The following is a 17,313-nucleotide window of genomic DNA, read 5'->3' as shown; positions in this document are numbered from 1 at the left end:
TAGTTCACGTGTTTTTATTGTATTGAACTATCCACGTGCTGATTTCCAAATACTACTCATACTTTTTTAGCAATTTAGTTCTACTTCTCATGTTTTCATCTCCAGTTTTGCTGTTTCTTGATACAGTTTTGAAAAGAATGTTTAAGAAAGCAACATGTTTGCCATTAAAGTGTTGTTATTTCCTCAGTGTTTGTTTTTAACAGTATTTTTTAGCTTACCTTTGTCACAGTATATATAAGTTTAGAGTGTGTATAGCTCAAATATTTGTTAGATATTTAAAAGTGGCACTCATGATACAAGCCAATAAAAAAACAGATGTGATGCAATGGTCAAAAATGTCAATCTCCATGTGTTGATAGATCCACAATAAGACAATAATGCAGACGGAATACAAGAACACGTCCTGCATATCCCAGACTCGACTACAGAAAGGATTAATGTGGACTTTAAAGATATAGTAAACACAAAATGTGCATGTATATATATTTATATATATCTCATTTTTTTTATTATTAGCCTTGCGTTCCAGTTTGCATTTATACAGATTACAGTGATCTGTCTGTATGACCCATTAATAAAATGACACTCAAATAGGCTTTGGATAATACGTAATGTACAATGTTTTAGTACAAATTGAGCAGAATTGCTGACCGTGGCATTACATATTTATTTTTAAAACCCTGATTAACAAAAGTGGAGTCGCTGCAAACCTTTGTTCTTTAGTATTTTTTCAGTAACATTCTTTTTAGAAAATCTTTTTGAAACTCAGGGATATAAAAATATTAGCTTTAACTCAACATTTTACAATATATACACATTCATTTTTGCAAAGTTAAATTATTCTCTCCATTAGTCTCTAAAAAAAGCGGCTTTATAAATATTATATTCTTCTGGTTCTTTCAAAGACTATAATCACTTATCACCTAATATGCATTATTGCAGCAAGTAAGCATGGTTTTAAATACTGCGTTGGCCAACAACATCACTGTATGGCAAGACCACTGCAATATGTCCTGACAGAGAAACCTCTGCCATGTGGAACAAGATTCAAAATAAAAGCTTAAAGCAAGTTCCATAACGGCATTTGATAAAAGACGTATTAAGATGCAGATCAACTGTTTCAAACTTCCTTGCCAATTCTATGAAATTATACAGTTTTTGTCCTTTCGTCCTCTCTTCTGTTTGGACTTTGTCCTTGTGCCAATGGGAAGTTCATCAGCGTAATATTGGTACCGAGGTTGTCTTGGTTGTGGAATAGGCTGGCCCAGGAAAAAGCCTTCCTCCTCTGATTCAGATGATGAAGACGAACAGGTAGAGCACCAGTCATCTTCGTCCCCACAAAGACGTAAAAATCTCTCTGCCCCCTGGCTTTGCAAACCGTATTCAGAGTCAGCGTGGGCATAGGGAGGCTGTCTGTAGTGAGCGTTCGGACCCGGCTCGTGCTGGCGGCGGTCCTCCTTAAAGCACATACGGGCCTTTTCTTTGGGCAACAAGTGAAGTGCATTGTCCGAACGAGACTTACGACTCCTTCGCCTGTGGTGATGCCGGTGGCGCTGCTGATCTTGCTCATCGAAGTGGTATGCTCGTCTGCGAGTACGTTCACTCATGGGAGGCTGCCGCACCTCCAGGCCATCATATCGTCCGTTATCTATAACATCATCTGAGAACTTTACCTGCTGAGGTTTGGACTGGGACTTGGACCTTCTTAAGACAGATAAGTGAGGTGGTTTGGGCCTCTCCTCCGGGAGCGGGACCACCTGCTCCTGGTCCTCCTCTTCAATGACCGCCACACGCTCAAGCTCGGAGGTCAGGCTCTTCAGGGAGTTTGTGCTTCTGTGCAGCACTGATGAATTCAGCGTCCCCATGTTGCTGGTGTTCTCACAGTGTTCAAGCTCAGAGAACTGTTGTAACGAGTAGAGCAACTGTTTCTCTTTTATATCCCCATCAACTGAAGCGCCTGAAAGGATCACAGAAGTTCAAATTATACTATACAGCAGTGCAAAAAATTACATTTAATACTCTAGAAGTAGAAATTTAAATGCCATGGTGTGCCTGATTTTCAATGACCAAATCCCAGACTACCAAAAATGCAAAATTCTACAAAAGGCTTAACAGATTCCAGTTTGCCACCAAAATTACACGCTTAACTTTTTGCCTACATTGAACATGGTTTACTATATATATCTACATCCATTCCTTAGATTTCCCCCCAATTGCCTCACATACTTTGCACTCAGCAAATATCACTTGCACATCAATCCTTTAGTCTCACCTGTGATGTTGGAGAGCGCCAAGGAGTCCATCGAGTCTCTGATGTTCTGCTCTGCTTGTTTAAGTTCATCTGTGATGCATTCCAATGAGTCATTAAACCACTGTTTGTCTTCAAGCTTAAAGCTGGCTCCATGCTCCAAATCGAGCTCCTGGAGCTTTCTGCTGCTTGCAGGTCCAGGGTGACTCCCATACGCAGAGTCACCTAGTCCATCCTGGGACTGTGCCCAGTACATGTCTGCCTTGTACTTTTTACTGGCCAGACTGCCATTCCCACCACTGCCTGGCATCCTTGTCTCAGCCTTGTTTTTGGCATCAGAGTCAGTCATCCAGAGGTTGTTTGGCCTAGTGTCCTCCGGCTGCTGGAACATTCCATGTTCACCAAACTTGAGAAGGAGCTGGGTCATGTAGTCCTCATGCTCGGCCCATTCCTCGTGGTCCTCGGGATCTTCCTGCTCCTCCCTGTTCCTCCAGAAGTGGTTGTCTGCAAAGCTTAGCTGTGACAGCTTGTTGGACAAGGTGTCGTCAGCGTTTCCTGAGAGTCCGGGGAACTTGTAATTGCCTGCAGGTGAAAAGAGAAGAGACTGTCGACATTGGTCTGCGGAGCGGCTGCTTTGTCCCATCTTCACACTGCGCCGTGATTCCCGAGATCTTGCGGACTGGAAGGCAGAATCGGAAGAATCCGAGGCGTGGACGTCCTCCCCTAGACTGCAGGTCTTGGAACAGTAGATCCTGCCTTGTCTGGGTAAAAAGGGACAACCAAGCAAGGAGCTCTTGCACTGAGCACAGCTAAAACAAGCATCTGTGGCGTGCCAGTGAAGGCCATCATACGTCATTTGGGCATGGTCCACCCCTAGAAGAAAATAAACAGGAGTTAAAGGTCAGCTTCTTGCAGGCGAAACGTGGTTTGTGGTAAATGACGTTAAGACATCAGAGAGACACATTTGGGCTTACCAATGTGTTCGGCGCAGGCCTCACAGTATTCCGCGTGCAGAGACTCAAAGCAACCGCAGCAGAAGGGCCGACCATCCTTCATGATGTACCGTTGACCACCCAGGATGGTCTCGCATTCAAAGCAGGAAAAGTGCTTCATATGCCAGTGACGACCCTCTGCCTCTGTGCACTCGTCCGCAAAAATAATCTGTGAGGACATCAATAAATGAATAAGAGCATCCATGATATAACATGCCTTGTTTCATGCACAATACAATGAGTGTGTTTTTTGAAAAACTAAACTCACCTCATCACAGGAGGAACAGCGTGGCTTTAGCAATTCAGCATGATGCCGTCCACAGTGGACCTTCCCATCCTGGTAGAAGTAAATGAGATCAACCAGGAGCTCATTGCAGGTGGAACATGTGAAGCACGATGGGTGCCAACACTGACTAGGTCCCGCTCGTGAAGCGAACACCACCATCTCCCCTCCACTGACGTTCTCTCCACACTGAAGAGGCAAGAGTTTAAATAAAACAATCAGCTTCAAACAGTCACTTCTTGCATCGCAATACGCTTAGTTTAAACACCTACGTGTTCACACATGGCATGAAGCATCGTCCTTGGCAGCAGTCTTAGAGTTCCTCGCCCGAGGGCCTCTTTCTTTCTCTGCACGCTAAACATGTGAAGCTCCTTCTTCTCTTCTTCACTGAGAGACTGGCAGTATCGCACCTGAGGGGGACATTAAAAACGTGTTTGCTGTCAAACTATTAAGAAAGAAGTCCTTGTGGACCACATGCAGGGTCTTTTGAGCAAAGGAAGTGTTCCTTTTAATGTGCTTACATGCTAGAGAAAGCATTGAAGGAGAGTTTGACAAATACAAATGCATGCAATGTGTTTTGAGTGGAAAGACAACCAGGAATACAGCAAATTTGGTTTACAAAAGCACATCTGCATCCAACGAAAATCTACATCAGAGTGCACTGCTGCAAAAGATACCATTTTCTCAACTTTGCATGATGGTGCGTCAGTTTGGCAAACCTTCTATGCTCATCCCCATTAAAATCCAAGCCTTAGCTGATACAGTGCAAACTCTTGTGTGTAGGCTCCCTTATAGATGGCCTGGAAATTTTGCTTAAACCATCTCTTAGTCAAATTGCTGAGCACTTTAGTTTTGGGATACCTTAACACAGGTAAATGGAACATCTCTTGATTTAAATAGCAAAATTAAGTCACACACTAAAAAACACAAACTATGCATGTTTTTTAACAAGTTGTGATCCTTAAAATAATTTGTGACCCTGAGCAATGTCTCAGATCGAGTCAGATCGAGTCTCCCCAAGCAGCATCATTTAATCTTCAGCTCAAAAGTCTCATTGTACAAGCACCCACATAGATATGAAGTGACAAAGCTTCTTTCTGTGATGGCAGGGAATGTGGTCAAGCTCTAAACCCATGAAGCTAAAAACACCCACACCACGTTGCAGTTAAAAAGCTATTTGAAGGGGTTTTGAAATGTGATGCGTGGGCATTTTGGACTGCAGCGATGCTGGGGAAACAATAGGGGCTTTCATGGCTGCTGATGCAGGTCCTATTCCCTTTGTTTCTGTAAACTCACCTCATTGTCATGAGGAGGTAGCTGGTACAGGAGCTGCTTGATGCGGTATTTCTCCCCGGGGCTGTTCACATAAGGGACTTTGTCCTCAGGTAGGCAAGAGAAGTAGAGCTGGACCTGGATATGAGATGGAGACAGATCAGGTCAGTTACTCCATGTAGAATATGCACAAAGTCAAAAAAGCAGTTACACTAGACTAGCACTAGCCCAATGTCTATCTTAAGTAATCCGATCAGAAATGTGTTGTTTTTTGTTGTTGTTGGTGGTCACGAGATCAGAGACCCTGCCCTCAATGAAATCAACCTTTCTCAGCTGAGCACTTGTGATCAGATTTCCAGAGACAAATGTTAATGCCATGTGTACCAGGTTGAGTCACTCCTGTGTGTCTATCAACATTGCCATTTCCATTAAATGACCTTTTCTGAAACTTGAGCCACCAGTTTTGGGCTGAAGAAAGGTTTTTACTGTACTCTATTGTGCTTCTATGACACTGTGACCTATGCCTTGTGAGTGGGAACTCTTTATGAGTGCTGGTCGTAACAGCCCCCAGATAAATAGCTGAACTGTGCTTGTCTTTTCCTGCATGAAGAGAGTCCTGCTGCTGTTGAGTCAGTCTACTGGAATGGCATTTAGACCTGATGATCAGCAGCACCATAAATCACCCCTCATTTCAAGCTGATATTACCTCTGGTACTGAGCCTTAGGCACTTGAACAACACGATTCCTGAGTGTTTGTGTTCTTCCCCACAATGATCACCTATAATCTGCAGGGCAATTCACAGAATGGCTGCTATAAAGGCATTACAGTTGGCTCTTGTATTTAACACAAAAGCTGCACTGGGATTTTAGGGGTCTCCAAATTGCTTTAGACCTTTTTCCTCACCCATCACTTCAGATTTTATTCAAGGGTGCTCTTAAGGACAGCTGGGGGAAGTGTGGGACACCGACTGGAATCAGCGCCACATCAGCGCGCCTCCAGGCACGAGAGGACCGCCTTTGCGTACAATGCCAGGAAAAAAAAAAAGTTGTGGCTGCGAGCTTGGCTGTTAGCAAACTGCTTTTCCTCATCATTTCAAGCCCTTTTGTCTGGCAGCTTGAGATAATGACTTGCAGATTTTCCATGAAGTAGTTTGTAAATAAAAAGCAGCATTTCCTGTTCCCAAAATGCCTGTGGGGTGCTTCCTTCACAGTGTTTAGCTGTGCCTGCAAAAATGCAGTAAGGTCCTCTAAATCTTAGTGACTATGACTAGCTCTGCTGACAGAATGATTGACAGTTTGGAATTTTAATAAAGATCACATCTGGTGTATTTATTGTATAACAACTTGCACATTGTTAAGATATCACATCTTGAACTGCATGATACTATTTAGCCATTACAGACCAGATTCTTTCCCTGAAACTGAAGACATGCGACTGCTTTGCATTATGTAACATGCTTGTTATTGCGGTTTTCCCCTTTCTAAATAATGTTGCCATTTTGGCTTCATGCTGCCTTCTAACCATTTCCTACCTTACATGGGTACTGTTCTGACATAAGCATTAATGTAAGTTCTCTGTTAAATGCTTCACGTTGTGGAGGCAATATTCCAATAAGTTCTAGACTTTCATACGCCCATAGAGATTGGTTTACCTGCTCTGGTCGAAGTCCTGGTGGCACCCAAGCATATTCCTCCAAGGCACAGCCCGAGTCGTCATCTGAGGTGGAGCTCCGCTGGAAGCCGAACGTGAGCTTGTTGACCTTAGGCTCCATGTCCAGCTGCCTCACGGCACCGTGGAAACTTCCCGAATTCTCGAGGTTCATCAGAAAGACCTCCTGAAGTGGTTAAGAGGGTACAGTGTGTCATGGATCACGAAACCACATGATAAAACACCTCGTAAGATACATTGTATTGGGATGAGAACAATAACGCAACTGGAATAATGCAGCGTCCTAAAACATTTCATGGCAGTTATGGTGACTTCCAGCCCAGGGTGGAGGCCTGTTAAATAGATTCTGCTCATAAAACGATGGCAGTTTTATTGTTACTGCTATTGTGCCGAGTTTTGCCGTGATGTGGTTGGACATTCCCTCCAAACTTCAACCATCCTAACTCTTTTACAGTCAATTTATTTTAATGTATTTTCCCGACTCATCATCACCGTGGAAGCTTTCTGGTATTTTCCATTTCCTTCTATTGGGACGCTCTTCTGGTTAAGTTGAGCACTAATGCATGCCATATATGATTTTTCCCAACAACAGTTTACTTGAGACTGTTCAGAACTCTTTCAGCTCAAACGGACAGAGGACTGAAACTTCTCAAGACAAGATCTTTTGCGTTCTTCCCTGTCACTCCTTTGAAGTCCATTCAGGACACCAAGCATAACAAAGCCATATGGTAATGCTTGAAAACCATGTCTTTCTTCAAGCCCCTGTGCTGTTTGTTGAGGACAGTGTTTTAGAACCTGCCATACCGCATCACGTCCTGCTGAGTGAGGCATCATCAGATGCTTTGATCTCTGGAGCTGCTGTTTTTGGAATGAAAACAGGTGAGATGGATGGAATGAACCCAATGACAGGTGTTAGTTTCACATGTACAGCAATTTAGACTGGAACGGGAAGATGCATCCAGAATATGTGCATCAACGGTGAAAGGGTGAAGCTCACAAAAAGTGGCAAGAAATGTCAGATCATATTTCACACTAAAGAGAATGAATTGACTTTTTTTAATTGTAGTGGGATAGAGAGAATTAGGAGAATTTTTTCATAAAAGTAATGCCACAATGTGTGTGTGTGTGTGTGTGTGTGTGTGTGTGTGTGGGGGGGTCTTAATTGTCCAAACAATTCTACTTTGATTAAACTGAAAAGAAAAGGCACTCAAATGACTCATCTCCTATGTTAGAACTATTCAACCAAGTCAACAACAACAACAAAAAAAGAGAAATGCATCTTTAAAACAGTAGTGAAAGGTTTTACAATAACACAGATAAAGATAACCAGAATGCTCAACTATCAGATAACACTGGGTAAATTAATTGCAATGCAGTTAAATTGATGTGCCAATACACATTTGAGATGTTGAAGTAAATGCAATCGTTCCCGACCCATCACAATCCCATCTATAGATGATCAACTGAAACGACCCAACACAGCTTTTTGTTCAGGCCTGAAATTCTCTTCGGTTGAACTCAGTGGAAATCATAAAGGCTCCCTGACAAACCCACTCCAACAGAGGCTAAAAATGTTTAAAACTGTGACTTCTTCACCAAAGTACTTAATTTTAGGTGTTCAAATACCCCAAACTCTTCTCAGTACAACCATTGAAGTTACTGTAAGAGACTACTCAAACATTAGCCTGGTTATGTAATTCTATCAGAAGAGATACATTCCCTGCCATGTTACACATGTGTTCTGGTGGTGCAAAATCCACTAGGATATGATATTTTCTTCAAAGGAAGTTGCTGACACAGGAAAGGAGCTCAAAGAGGCAACACCCTTTCTCCTAAACAGTCTCCTTAAGTATGCTAATTTCTGTCTTAGATGCCATCAGCATCACTTCCTGAGACTCCAGATCTAATCAACAACTGAAGTGAAGAGAAACTGCAGTAATGTTTCATCGAAAATAAACAGCTATTTTACGATTGAGTGGCTCTGAGTGAATCGCAGGGACCTCGGGGAACCGAAGCAGTTCCTGTCTGAAAAAGCTCGCCCTGAAAAAGCCCTCGAGCCCCGAGTGTTTAACAGCCGGCTCTCTTGTAGAGCTGCTTGTTAACATGACTTTGGAGGTCTGAGATGCATATCTGTTAGATCCACCCACGGGAGGCCTGAATGGCCCTCAGTGGGGGGCAGATATGGGTGGGGGTGAGTTGCCTGGGGAGGGGATGGACCCCGGGTGATCACACAAGGGTAACTACCAGAGACTCATATGGTAATGGACCCTCAGAATAGCAAAGGACCAATTTCATGAAGACTTAAAGTGAATAAATGCATTTTTTTGCATATTTTTATTTCTACAATAAATGATGCATAACTTCACGTGGCTAATCAAAATGATATGACCATGCAAATGAACTCTCATACAGATTAATTTGCATAAGTGTCCTGAGGACACCAGGTCAACCCAAACAAATGACATCTTACTCAATAGCCCATATCCACAACTTTGGTGTGGAAATGTGAGAGGTAACTATTCTCACAGAAATAGCATGGGTTAACTGGGTAAAACCAGATTCAATTAGAGTATAGTAGTAGTTCAGTCAACAGATTTGACCTTTGAGAGACAGTAAATGTGACTGTTTTGAACATAACATGGCTTTACTGCATAACTACTAAATTTTTCTCAGGTAAATTAGTCAGAATGACACTCATTATGGGTGCATTAAAAATGATGTGGTTAATGAGAATAGTGCGTGTGTGTAAAAACAAGCCTTCATTAAGCCCAGTAAATGTGGAAATGTTCAGCAGATCCACTGGCACCGATGGCGCTCCATTAGTCCGGCCCGTCAGGACCTGTTTGATTTGGCCCAGTCCAGACCTGAATCAGTGCTGGAATTCTGTCTATGGATTTAATGTTAAGAACAGCAGAACTGGCAGAGGATGTGAGCGATTCCTGCGCTCCACAAATGAGGAGTTTCCCTCCACGGCTGTTGAGCCAGTAATAAAACTTCAATCCAACAAATACAATCGTTTGTTATGACATGTCACTTCCAAAAACACTTGAATACAAAAGCATCTTTGAATCTTCTAAAACAAACAAGTCCAAACTCCAAACTAGAACTTAACTTACCTCAAAGCTTTAACTAAAACCCTCAAAAGTTAATATGAGCACATAATTAGATCTGTTTTTACTAGTTGTCAACAGATCACAAGAGTAGAGCCAAAATAACACTGATATATTATACATGGTGCACAAAATAGATGTACACAACATATATATTAAAAAAGCACCATTTCACACTCAAAATATTCAGGCTACTTAAAATTCTACATTCACCCAAAATTTCCTAACAAAATATTGTAAAACATTAAATATTTAGTCTGCATTGACAAGATCGTCACTAGAATCAACCACTTTTGTTAATCAACCAATTGCAAATGGTTATCAGTCTGATTACTAGTTTCTACCCTCCAAAAGACATACAACTGTTATCTGAAAATATATTTATGATGCCCTAATGCCAAGACCGTGACAAGTCTAGGGTCATCAGACAACTTTTTTTAACTTTAAGTTATATCAGAGAATGCTAGACATTATAAACAGGAAGGAGGCAGTGTCGACTCATTCCGGAGCGTTTGGGTGATCCTCCCAAACTTTTGGCCAAACTTTGAAGAACTCGAGTGTTATTCCAGGACCAAATGGTTTCAAGGCTTGTCCCAACAGACTGAAGACATTAGAGAAAGACCACCTGCGTTCTGACCGGCTGGAGCCAGATGACTAGAAGCTTCAGATATTTACCCACAACACACCTCTCTGACACCTTTCTCCTTTTCAACAGACCTTTATACACACGCAGAGTCTTCAAATCTGTGCTGCACCACCTACAATTAACTGAGAAGTTTAGAAAAGCTAAATATAACTAGAAGTAGGACGTGACACAGCAAAATATAGGTCAAATGTGCACTCAAAGCCCCTGCAGAAAAGACTTAAATGTTTCACAGTTTCAAACCATACCTGCTCGCTCAGCAACGTCTTCAAGACAATCGAATCAAACAGTGTTCTCCAAACGTCCCGTGATTCCTTGACTACATGTCCTCAGTGTGAGCCTCATCCCATCTAAATCCAAAGCAGACGTTGTCACGCGTGTGAGCCGACGGCGCAGGACGAGTACAGTAGTGTGTGTGTGTGAATGTGGAGATCAACTCTAGCAGATGCTCTTCCATTTACTGCAGTCCTGTGGAGCCACTCCCCCGATAACCCGAGCTCGGCCCTCAGCGTGGGCTCCTAGACCAAACCCCCTTCACTTCAAACACACTTCACATTACTTACAGCAGCGGTCAGTTTCACCCAGCCCTTCCTCGGGTTTCTCCAGCGACTGTCCTGGGTCTAAACGCACTGGGACACTCATGCTCTTATACATACAATCCTCACATCAATATTGATAACACGGTAACACCTTACAATAAGGTTCATTAGATAACTAACATGAACTAACAATGAGCAAAACATGTTACAGTATTTATTAATCTTTGTTAATGTTAGTTAATAAAAATACAGCTGCTCATTGTTCATGTTAGTTCAAGTGCATTAACTAATGTTAACAAATGCAACCTTTGATTTTAATAACTTAGTAGTAAATGTTGTAATTTATATTAACTAAGATTAATAAATGCTGAAGAATTATTGTTCTTTCTTAGTTCATGTTAACTAATTAACTAATGGACCTTATTGTAAAGTGTTACCGATAACACAATCTGGTCGTATACACTGAAAGAAATTGGTGTAGGATTTACTTTGAAAGTAAAGTATCTACTTTTAAATGTTCACTCGGAAATTACTAGCAAATACTTACAAAAATACAATCAAATAACATTGAATTAAATGTAAAATTTTGAAGAATTTTCTACAATAAAACCTTTTACAATAATCGTTTTATTTACATCAACAAATCTTTTTTTACAGGCTAGAATTTCGTTTTAAAATCTAAAAATTGGATAAAATGTAAAATAGTGTTAAATTTCATATTGAACGTTGACTTCTTGTTTTCCAGCACAAATATCTAAACATTCTTAAATCAAGATACATTTACTGGAGAAGAACAATGGCACTAGACATTAAGTCTTGTCTTCTAAGAAATAATGAAGATTAAGTGAATTTATGATTAAAATAAGATAAAATATCAGTGCAGCCAGAAAAATAATCCAGTTTTCCCTTTTAATTAAGTAAAAAAAAATATGACCCCACCCAGTGATATATGTTTTCTGTTTTAAACAAACTCGCCTAATATTTACACATTTCTTTCTGTCATTTTGCACCTCAAATAAATGATTTGATTTAAGAATGTTTTGATATTTGAACTGGTAAACGAGACAAAAATACCGAGTGAGAAAATCCATTTTTGCATTGAAAATAATTCATAAATATTGTAATATTTCAATCAGAATTGCTATAAATTCACCCAAACAGGCTGCAAAAAAAGTTTTCCTAATAAAGATAATTTTCACTAAAAATATATCTATTTTCAAGTGGCTCTTTAAGCAAAAGTGATAAAACTGAAGTGAGTTGCATTAATTGGAGTTTCAGTCAAACGTCACTCCTTTACGTCTCAAGTCAACAATGATGTCAGCAGATCCAGACCACAATGCCTGAAAGACTCCACATGCTACTTGCAGAGCGTTTACCATGAAAATCAAAAAGCCCGTCCCTATCAGAGCCAATCCACTTCTGTATGGGTGTTTTGCTTTTAGCATGCGTGCCGTTTGGGGAAATACACACTTTTTGTCTTTCATTGGCATTGAAACACTAGGAAGGCTGATTCTGAAGTTACTTTTAGGATCTGAACTCAGAATGAAAGAACCGTTCAACCAAACCACCAGGAGACCCAAAGGAACAAGGTTTTTTGACAAAAAAACAAATGTCTACAGTTGGAAAATTAGTGCAACCAAATTCACCCTTCATGAACGCCTTATGCGCCCAAGTAGTGACCCCAAAACCCTCAGTGTCCTGCCTAGAAAGACAGTTTACCTCATCTCGCCTTCATTTCCTGAGGAATGTGCCAAAGGTGAAGACCTTCCTGTTGTTTAAACAAACAAGAGCTCAGAGTTTGTTCTCCGTCCAGAAGGACGAGGCTCCCGGTTTCCTGAATGAAGGATGATGGAGGAAGTTATGAAACTCAATTCGTCTACCCAGGGTGGTCTTTGTTCTTACCTCAATCATTTCACTACAAACCAACAACTTAGTGCTCATGAAATGGAAACTTCCCTCGGGGGTGTGCAAAAGAAGTGTCAGATTCAACAGCTCGGTTAACTGGCCAATGATCTCGTCGTACCAAACAGGCTAGTCACCTTTATTTATACAGCGCTTTTTACAATACAGAGTGTTTTAAAGAGATAACAGGAAAATAATGCAACAAAGTTTGTTTCCAGAAGAAAATATCGTCACAGTCCAGCTTAAGTAAGTTCAGTGATGTTTCATTTTTATTGTGATAAGTTATTAATTTAGTTCATTTATATATATAGCCGCTCTGGATATAACCGTGATGTCATCGTCCAGCTCAGTTCTTATATAATGGTGTCAATGCAGGAGATCAATGAAATATTAAATTAAATGTCCCCAACTAAGCAAGCCAAAGGCGACAGTGGCAAGGAACCAAAACTCCATCAGTGACAGAATGGAGAAAAGAAACAGGACAACAACTGCAGCTTAAACCCGATCCCTTATTTCCAAAAATCATAAAATCTACCCTACAAATATAGCAAGCCTATAATAGATGCCGACTGTTCACTGAGCTTTTTTACGACCACTGCCTTGAATAAAAGCGCTGGTAATGGGATGGAGGTTTTTTGGAGGACAACACCATTGTTGCGTTCAAGGCCACAGAGGTGCAAACCCAGCAGGACCCGGACCACAGCACAGCCCTTTGTGTTGCCGAAACAAAGAGGACGAGGGGATTGAGCCCCCCTGGTTTTAGCGGCTCGCCGAAAGATAAACAAACCCCCTGACTAGCTCTTCATGCATCACAAACGTTGAGTAGCCTACTGAAAAACTACAGTGTGGATGTAAAAGAGAGTCAAAATGGATCATTGTTTTCAGAAATGCTATATTTGTGGTCTTCTATACGAATTCACAGCTTCGGAAACTGTAAAGAGTCACTTCAACCACATCGTCTTTCATTCACAGGCCTCAAACAACCACTGGAACATAGTTTTGGTCTCATTTAGTTAGTAAACCGAGCAATATATTCATCTTGATACATGCTGCTCTTCCTCAGTGTTTTTGTGAGGTTGTGTTTAAAATGAGAAAAAGTTCTAGTGGTTTTCAGTTTGAATTGGTTTTTCTGACACCACTGGCAGATGTTTTTGATCTTTGTCATTCTGCATCTCTATTAAAGGAATAGGTCATCATTTACTTGTTTCAAACCTGTATGAGTTTCTTTCTTCTGCTGGACTCGGATGGAAGATATTGTAAGAATGTCGGGAATCAAACAGTTGATGGACCCCATTGACTTTCATAGTATTTTTGGTAACACTTTATTTTACAGTGTCCTTGTTACATGTTACATGTACTTGCCGTAATAATAACAACAGTAAATTATGCATGATAACATGCAACTAACCCTCAACCAAATCCTACCCTAACCCTATAGTAAGTACATGTTGTTGCTTAATATTACTCAGTACTTAAATATATAATTACACTGTAACAATGACACCTTAAAATAAAGTGTAACTGTATTTTTTTCCTACTATGGAAGTCAATGGGGTCCATCAACTGTTTGATTACCGACATTCTCCACAATATCTTCATCTGTGTTCAGCTGAAGATAGAAACTCATACAGGGTTGAAACAACTTTAGGCCGAGTAAATGATGACAGAATTTTAATTTTGAAGAGTATTTCTTTAAAATCATCTTAAGACCTTAGATATTTGTACTGGAAAACGAAACTAAATGAGCTGTAGTGTGTCGAGCCTCAGGTCAGCGACCGCCACACCCTGTAAACACTGACGGACGTGAATGAAGTCATTTGTACAAACTCCTGAGCCAAAAATACCAATGGTTTCCCAAAACCCCTTGAGAAGAGCCGCTTCAAATGAGGACTCTATCTGTCCGCGTTTCAGGACGACCCTGGAAATAGACCCATCCATCACGCCGACGCTCTGTTGTGGCTCTCGTTTCACAGTTCAGGGTTGAACAAGGATTCCTGTGCAATATAAAACAGGACAAGTCACACATCCCTGACCTGGGATCCTTTCTAAGCACAAGAGGGTCGTAAATCTGCCCCCTCCGGCCCCCTCGCGGCCACAGCGGTTCAAACGGCTCCTCACACCTGGCTTGAAACTCACGGTTGTAAAACCGAAAGGCCAGTTTGACCCGGCATGTCCTGACGCACTCGGGACCCCATTCGGAAGATCCTGCGCCATTAACGGATGAGTTCACTTTGAAATTTCTTTATAATTTACTCGCCCCCACGTCATCCAAGATGTTCATGTGTTTCTTTCTTCGGTGGAAATGAAATGAAGGTTTTTGAGGAACACACTCCAGGGTTTCTCCATAGAGTGACTTCAATGGGGTCCAACGGGTCGAAGGTCCAGATGTGAGTTTCAGTGCAGCTTCAAAGTCTCGACACGATCCAGCCGAGGAATAAGAGTCTGATCTAGACAAACCAGCGGACACTTATAACAAAATAAACATTTATATACTTTTAACCACTAATGCTGGTCTGGCACGATCTGTGATGCGACACACATTACGTAATGACGGTGAAAGGTCAAGCGTGTTCTGGTTCAGAAATGTAGAGTAGCGCGATAAACTCAATCTCATTTACTTTTCCAACTTTAAAATCGTCCGACATCGTTGTTCTACCTTTTATTTTTTGTAAAGGGTGTTTGAAATGGTCTGTTCTTCCGCCTTATACTGTACGTCACGTGACCTTTTAACGTGATTGTTTTTAAAATTACGTAGATCCAAAACGTTTGACTGGTCGTGTACATCTCACAATTCTGAGAAGAAGAAGAAACACGCATGCAAGACATAAACATGAAATTGCATTATATTTGATTCCTTGACTCCATAGCTTGTCTTTAGTCCTGTTTCTCACCCGTCATGTGAGAGCATGTGTCAAGTCAAGTCATCCTCATTTATATAGCGCTTTTAACAGTGTAGATTGTTTCAAAGCAGCTTTACAGAGATAAACATATCATTTAAGGTAACAGAGATTGGTTTGTTTTTTTAGCGGTTCTTGAATAATGTTATTTTCCAGCTGAAGTTAGTTTTGATTGATTCACTTCCGTCGAAATGATCATTTGTTATTAAATTAGGGGCCGCTAAGACGACACCGTTCTCTCTAAACTTTAAACTGAACCTGTGATAAACACTGACGGCGTTCACATGCGCATTAAGAACTGATTCTATAGTTATGTGTGTTTGAATATATGTGCGCAGGTTTGTAATTCTCTACAACCATGCCTAAACAAACTAATCTTGCCTATACATTTTGATACAGAATTTTATTTTATAATCAGTCTGAATTTAACTTTCAGTCTGTAGCTCTGATCATGTGACCAAGACACATCTTGGATGACGTGGAGGAGGCGAGTAAATCATCAGGAAATTTTAATTCTGAAGGGAACTGATCCTTTAACTCGAGTCCCGAAGGATCGACCCATATTTGACAGCGTCCTAAATTCAGACTCTTAATGTGGGCCAATTATCACATGGACGACTGTGTTCCTGTAATAGCCATCGCTAAACATCGTTCCACCACGCTATTCACGTGCGTATTGGCTGGAGATATCCCAGCATGCTTTGCGGATCTCGGCTTTGAGGGTCAGACTGGTGCGATGGCCCTGAGTTTGTCTGCTATTTATGACTGTTAACAGCTATTGTTCCAGATAGACCTCAGTTGTGTCCACTCCTTATCATAAAAGAGGCCGTTCTGGGACTTTAATGACCTGCCAATGGCCGTTATCAGAACACCGGCCTGACAAAGGAACAGCCATAAAGAACAATAAAGCGCTGTTATCCTACTGTAAAAAGCAAAGGCCTGAAGAATAGCGAGAGGTCAACCGCTGTCGCCCTCGCTGGCCTGATGTTGACTTACAGAGATCATCACTGGCAAACACACACTCACACACACACACACACACACACATTACACAGAAAACATTCTGATTCCGATCTGATGTTACTGATGAACACTTGACCTTGCTAAGGCTGATTTCATATACACGACTAACATTTGGGATCGGTGAGATTTTTTTAATGTTTAAAAAAAGAAAGAAAAAAGTCTCCCATGCTAACAAAGACTGCATTTATTTGATCAAAAATACAGTAAAAATTGTGAAATATTATTATGATTTAAAATATCCATTTTCTATGTGAATATACAGTAAAGTGTAATTTATTCCTGTGATCAAAGCTGAATTTTCAGCATCATTACTCCAGTCTTCAGTCACATGATCCTTCAGAAATCACTCTAATATGAGGATCTGATGCTCAAGACACATTTATGATTATTATCAGTGTTGAAAACAGTCATATTTCTGTGGAAACATCATACATTTATTTTTTACATGATTCTGTGATGAATAGAAAGTTTAAAAAACAGTGGTTATTTGAAATTAAATTTATTTTGTAACATTATAAATGTCTTTACTTGCACTTTATCAATTTAGCGCGTCCTTGCTGAATAAAATATTAATTTAATTGAATAAAAAAGCACTAAAAACCTCATTCTAGTCATTAATGCTGGATTTACCGTACAAACAAACTGAACAAATGTCACCATCACTGTGTACATCTACACTAAATCTAAACCACAAACTCAAGTCAGACTTCGTCTTTGCAAACCTTCCTTTTCTCA

General features: G+C 40.7%; 1 protein-coding gene across 2 annotated transcripts in view; it reads right to left on the bottom strand.

Moving 5' to 3' along the window:
- Positions 1-1,055: 1,055 nt before the first annotated feature.
- The window catches only part of prickle1a (prickle homolog 1a), a 28,382-nt gene continuing 12,124 nt past the window's right edge, over positions 1,056-17,313 (bottom strand). Inside the window, exons 1-8 of one of the 2 annotated variants that reach the window (XM_056252588.1) lie at positions 10,466-10,655; positions 6,448-6,630; positions 4,820-4,933; positions 3,796-3,933; positions 3,509-3,712; positions 3,223-3,409; positions 2,273-3,121; positions 1,056-1,957 (exon numbers count right to left, since the gene is read on the bottom strand). In XM_056252588.1, the coding sequence (XP_056108563.1) occupies positions 1,140-1,957; positions 2,273-3,121; positions 3,223-3,409; positions 3,509-3,712; positions 3,796-3,933; positions 4,820-4,933; positions 6,448-6,618 (2,481 nt within the window). In that variant the 5' untranslated portion in view covers positions 6,619-6,630; positions 10,466-10,655 and the 3' untranslated portion in view covers positions 1,056-1,139. Of the gene's footprint in view, positions 1,958-2,272; positions 3,122-3,222; positions 3,410-3,508; positions 3,713-3,795; positions 3,934-4,819; positions 4,934-6,447; positions 6,631-10,465; positions 10,656-17,313 lie in introns of those variants that run through there. The other variant, XM_056252589.1, reaches the window with a different exon arrangement.

Source organism: Rhinichthys klamathensis, unplaced genomic scaffold, assembly GCF_029890125.1.
Source record: "Rhinichthys klamathensis goyatoka isolate OS25496 unplaced genomic scaffold, OSU_Roscu_1.1 h1tg000096l_1, whole genome shotgun sequence".
Taxonomy (NCBI): Eukaryota; Metazoa; Chordata; class Actinopteri; order Cypriniformes; family Leuciscidae; genus Rhinichthys; species Rhinichthys klamathensis.
The sequence above is the reverse complement of the archived record's forward strand: the minus strand, read 5'-3'. Positions and strand labels throughout refer to the sequence as shown.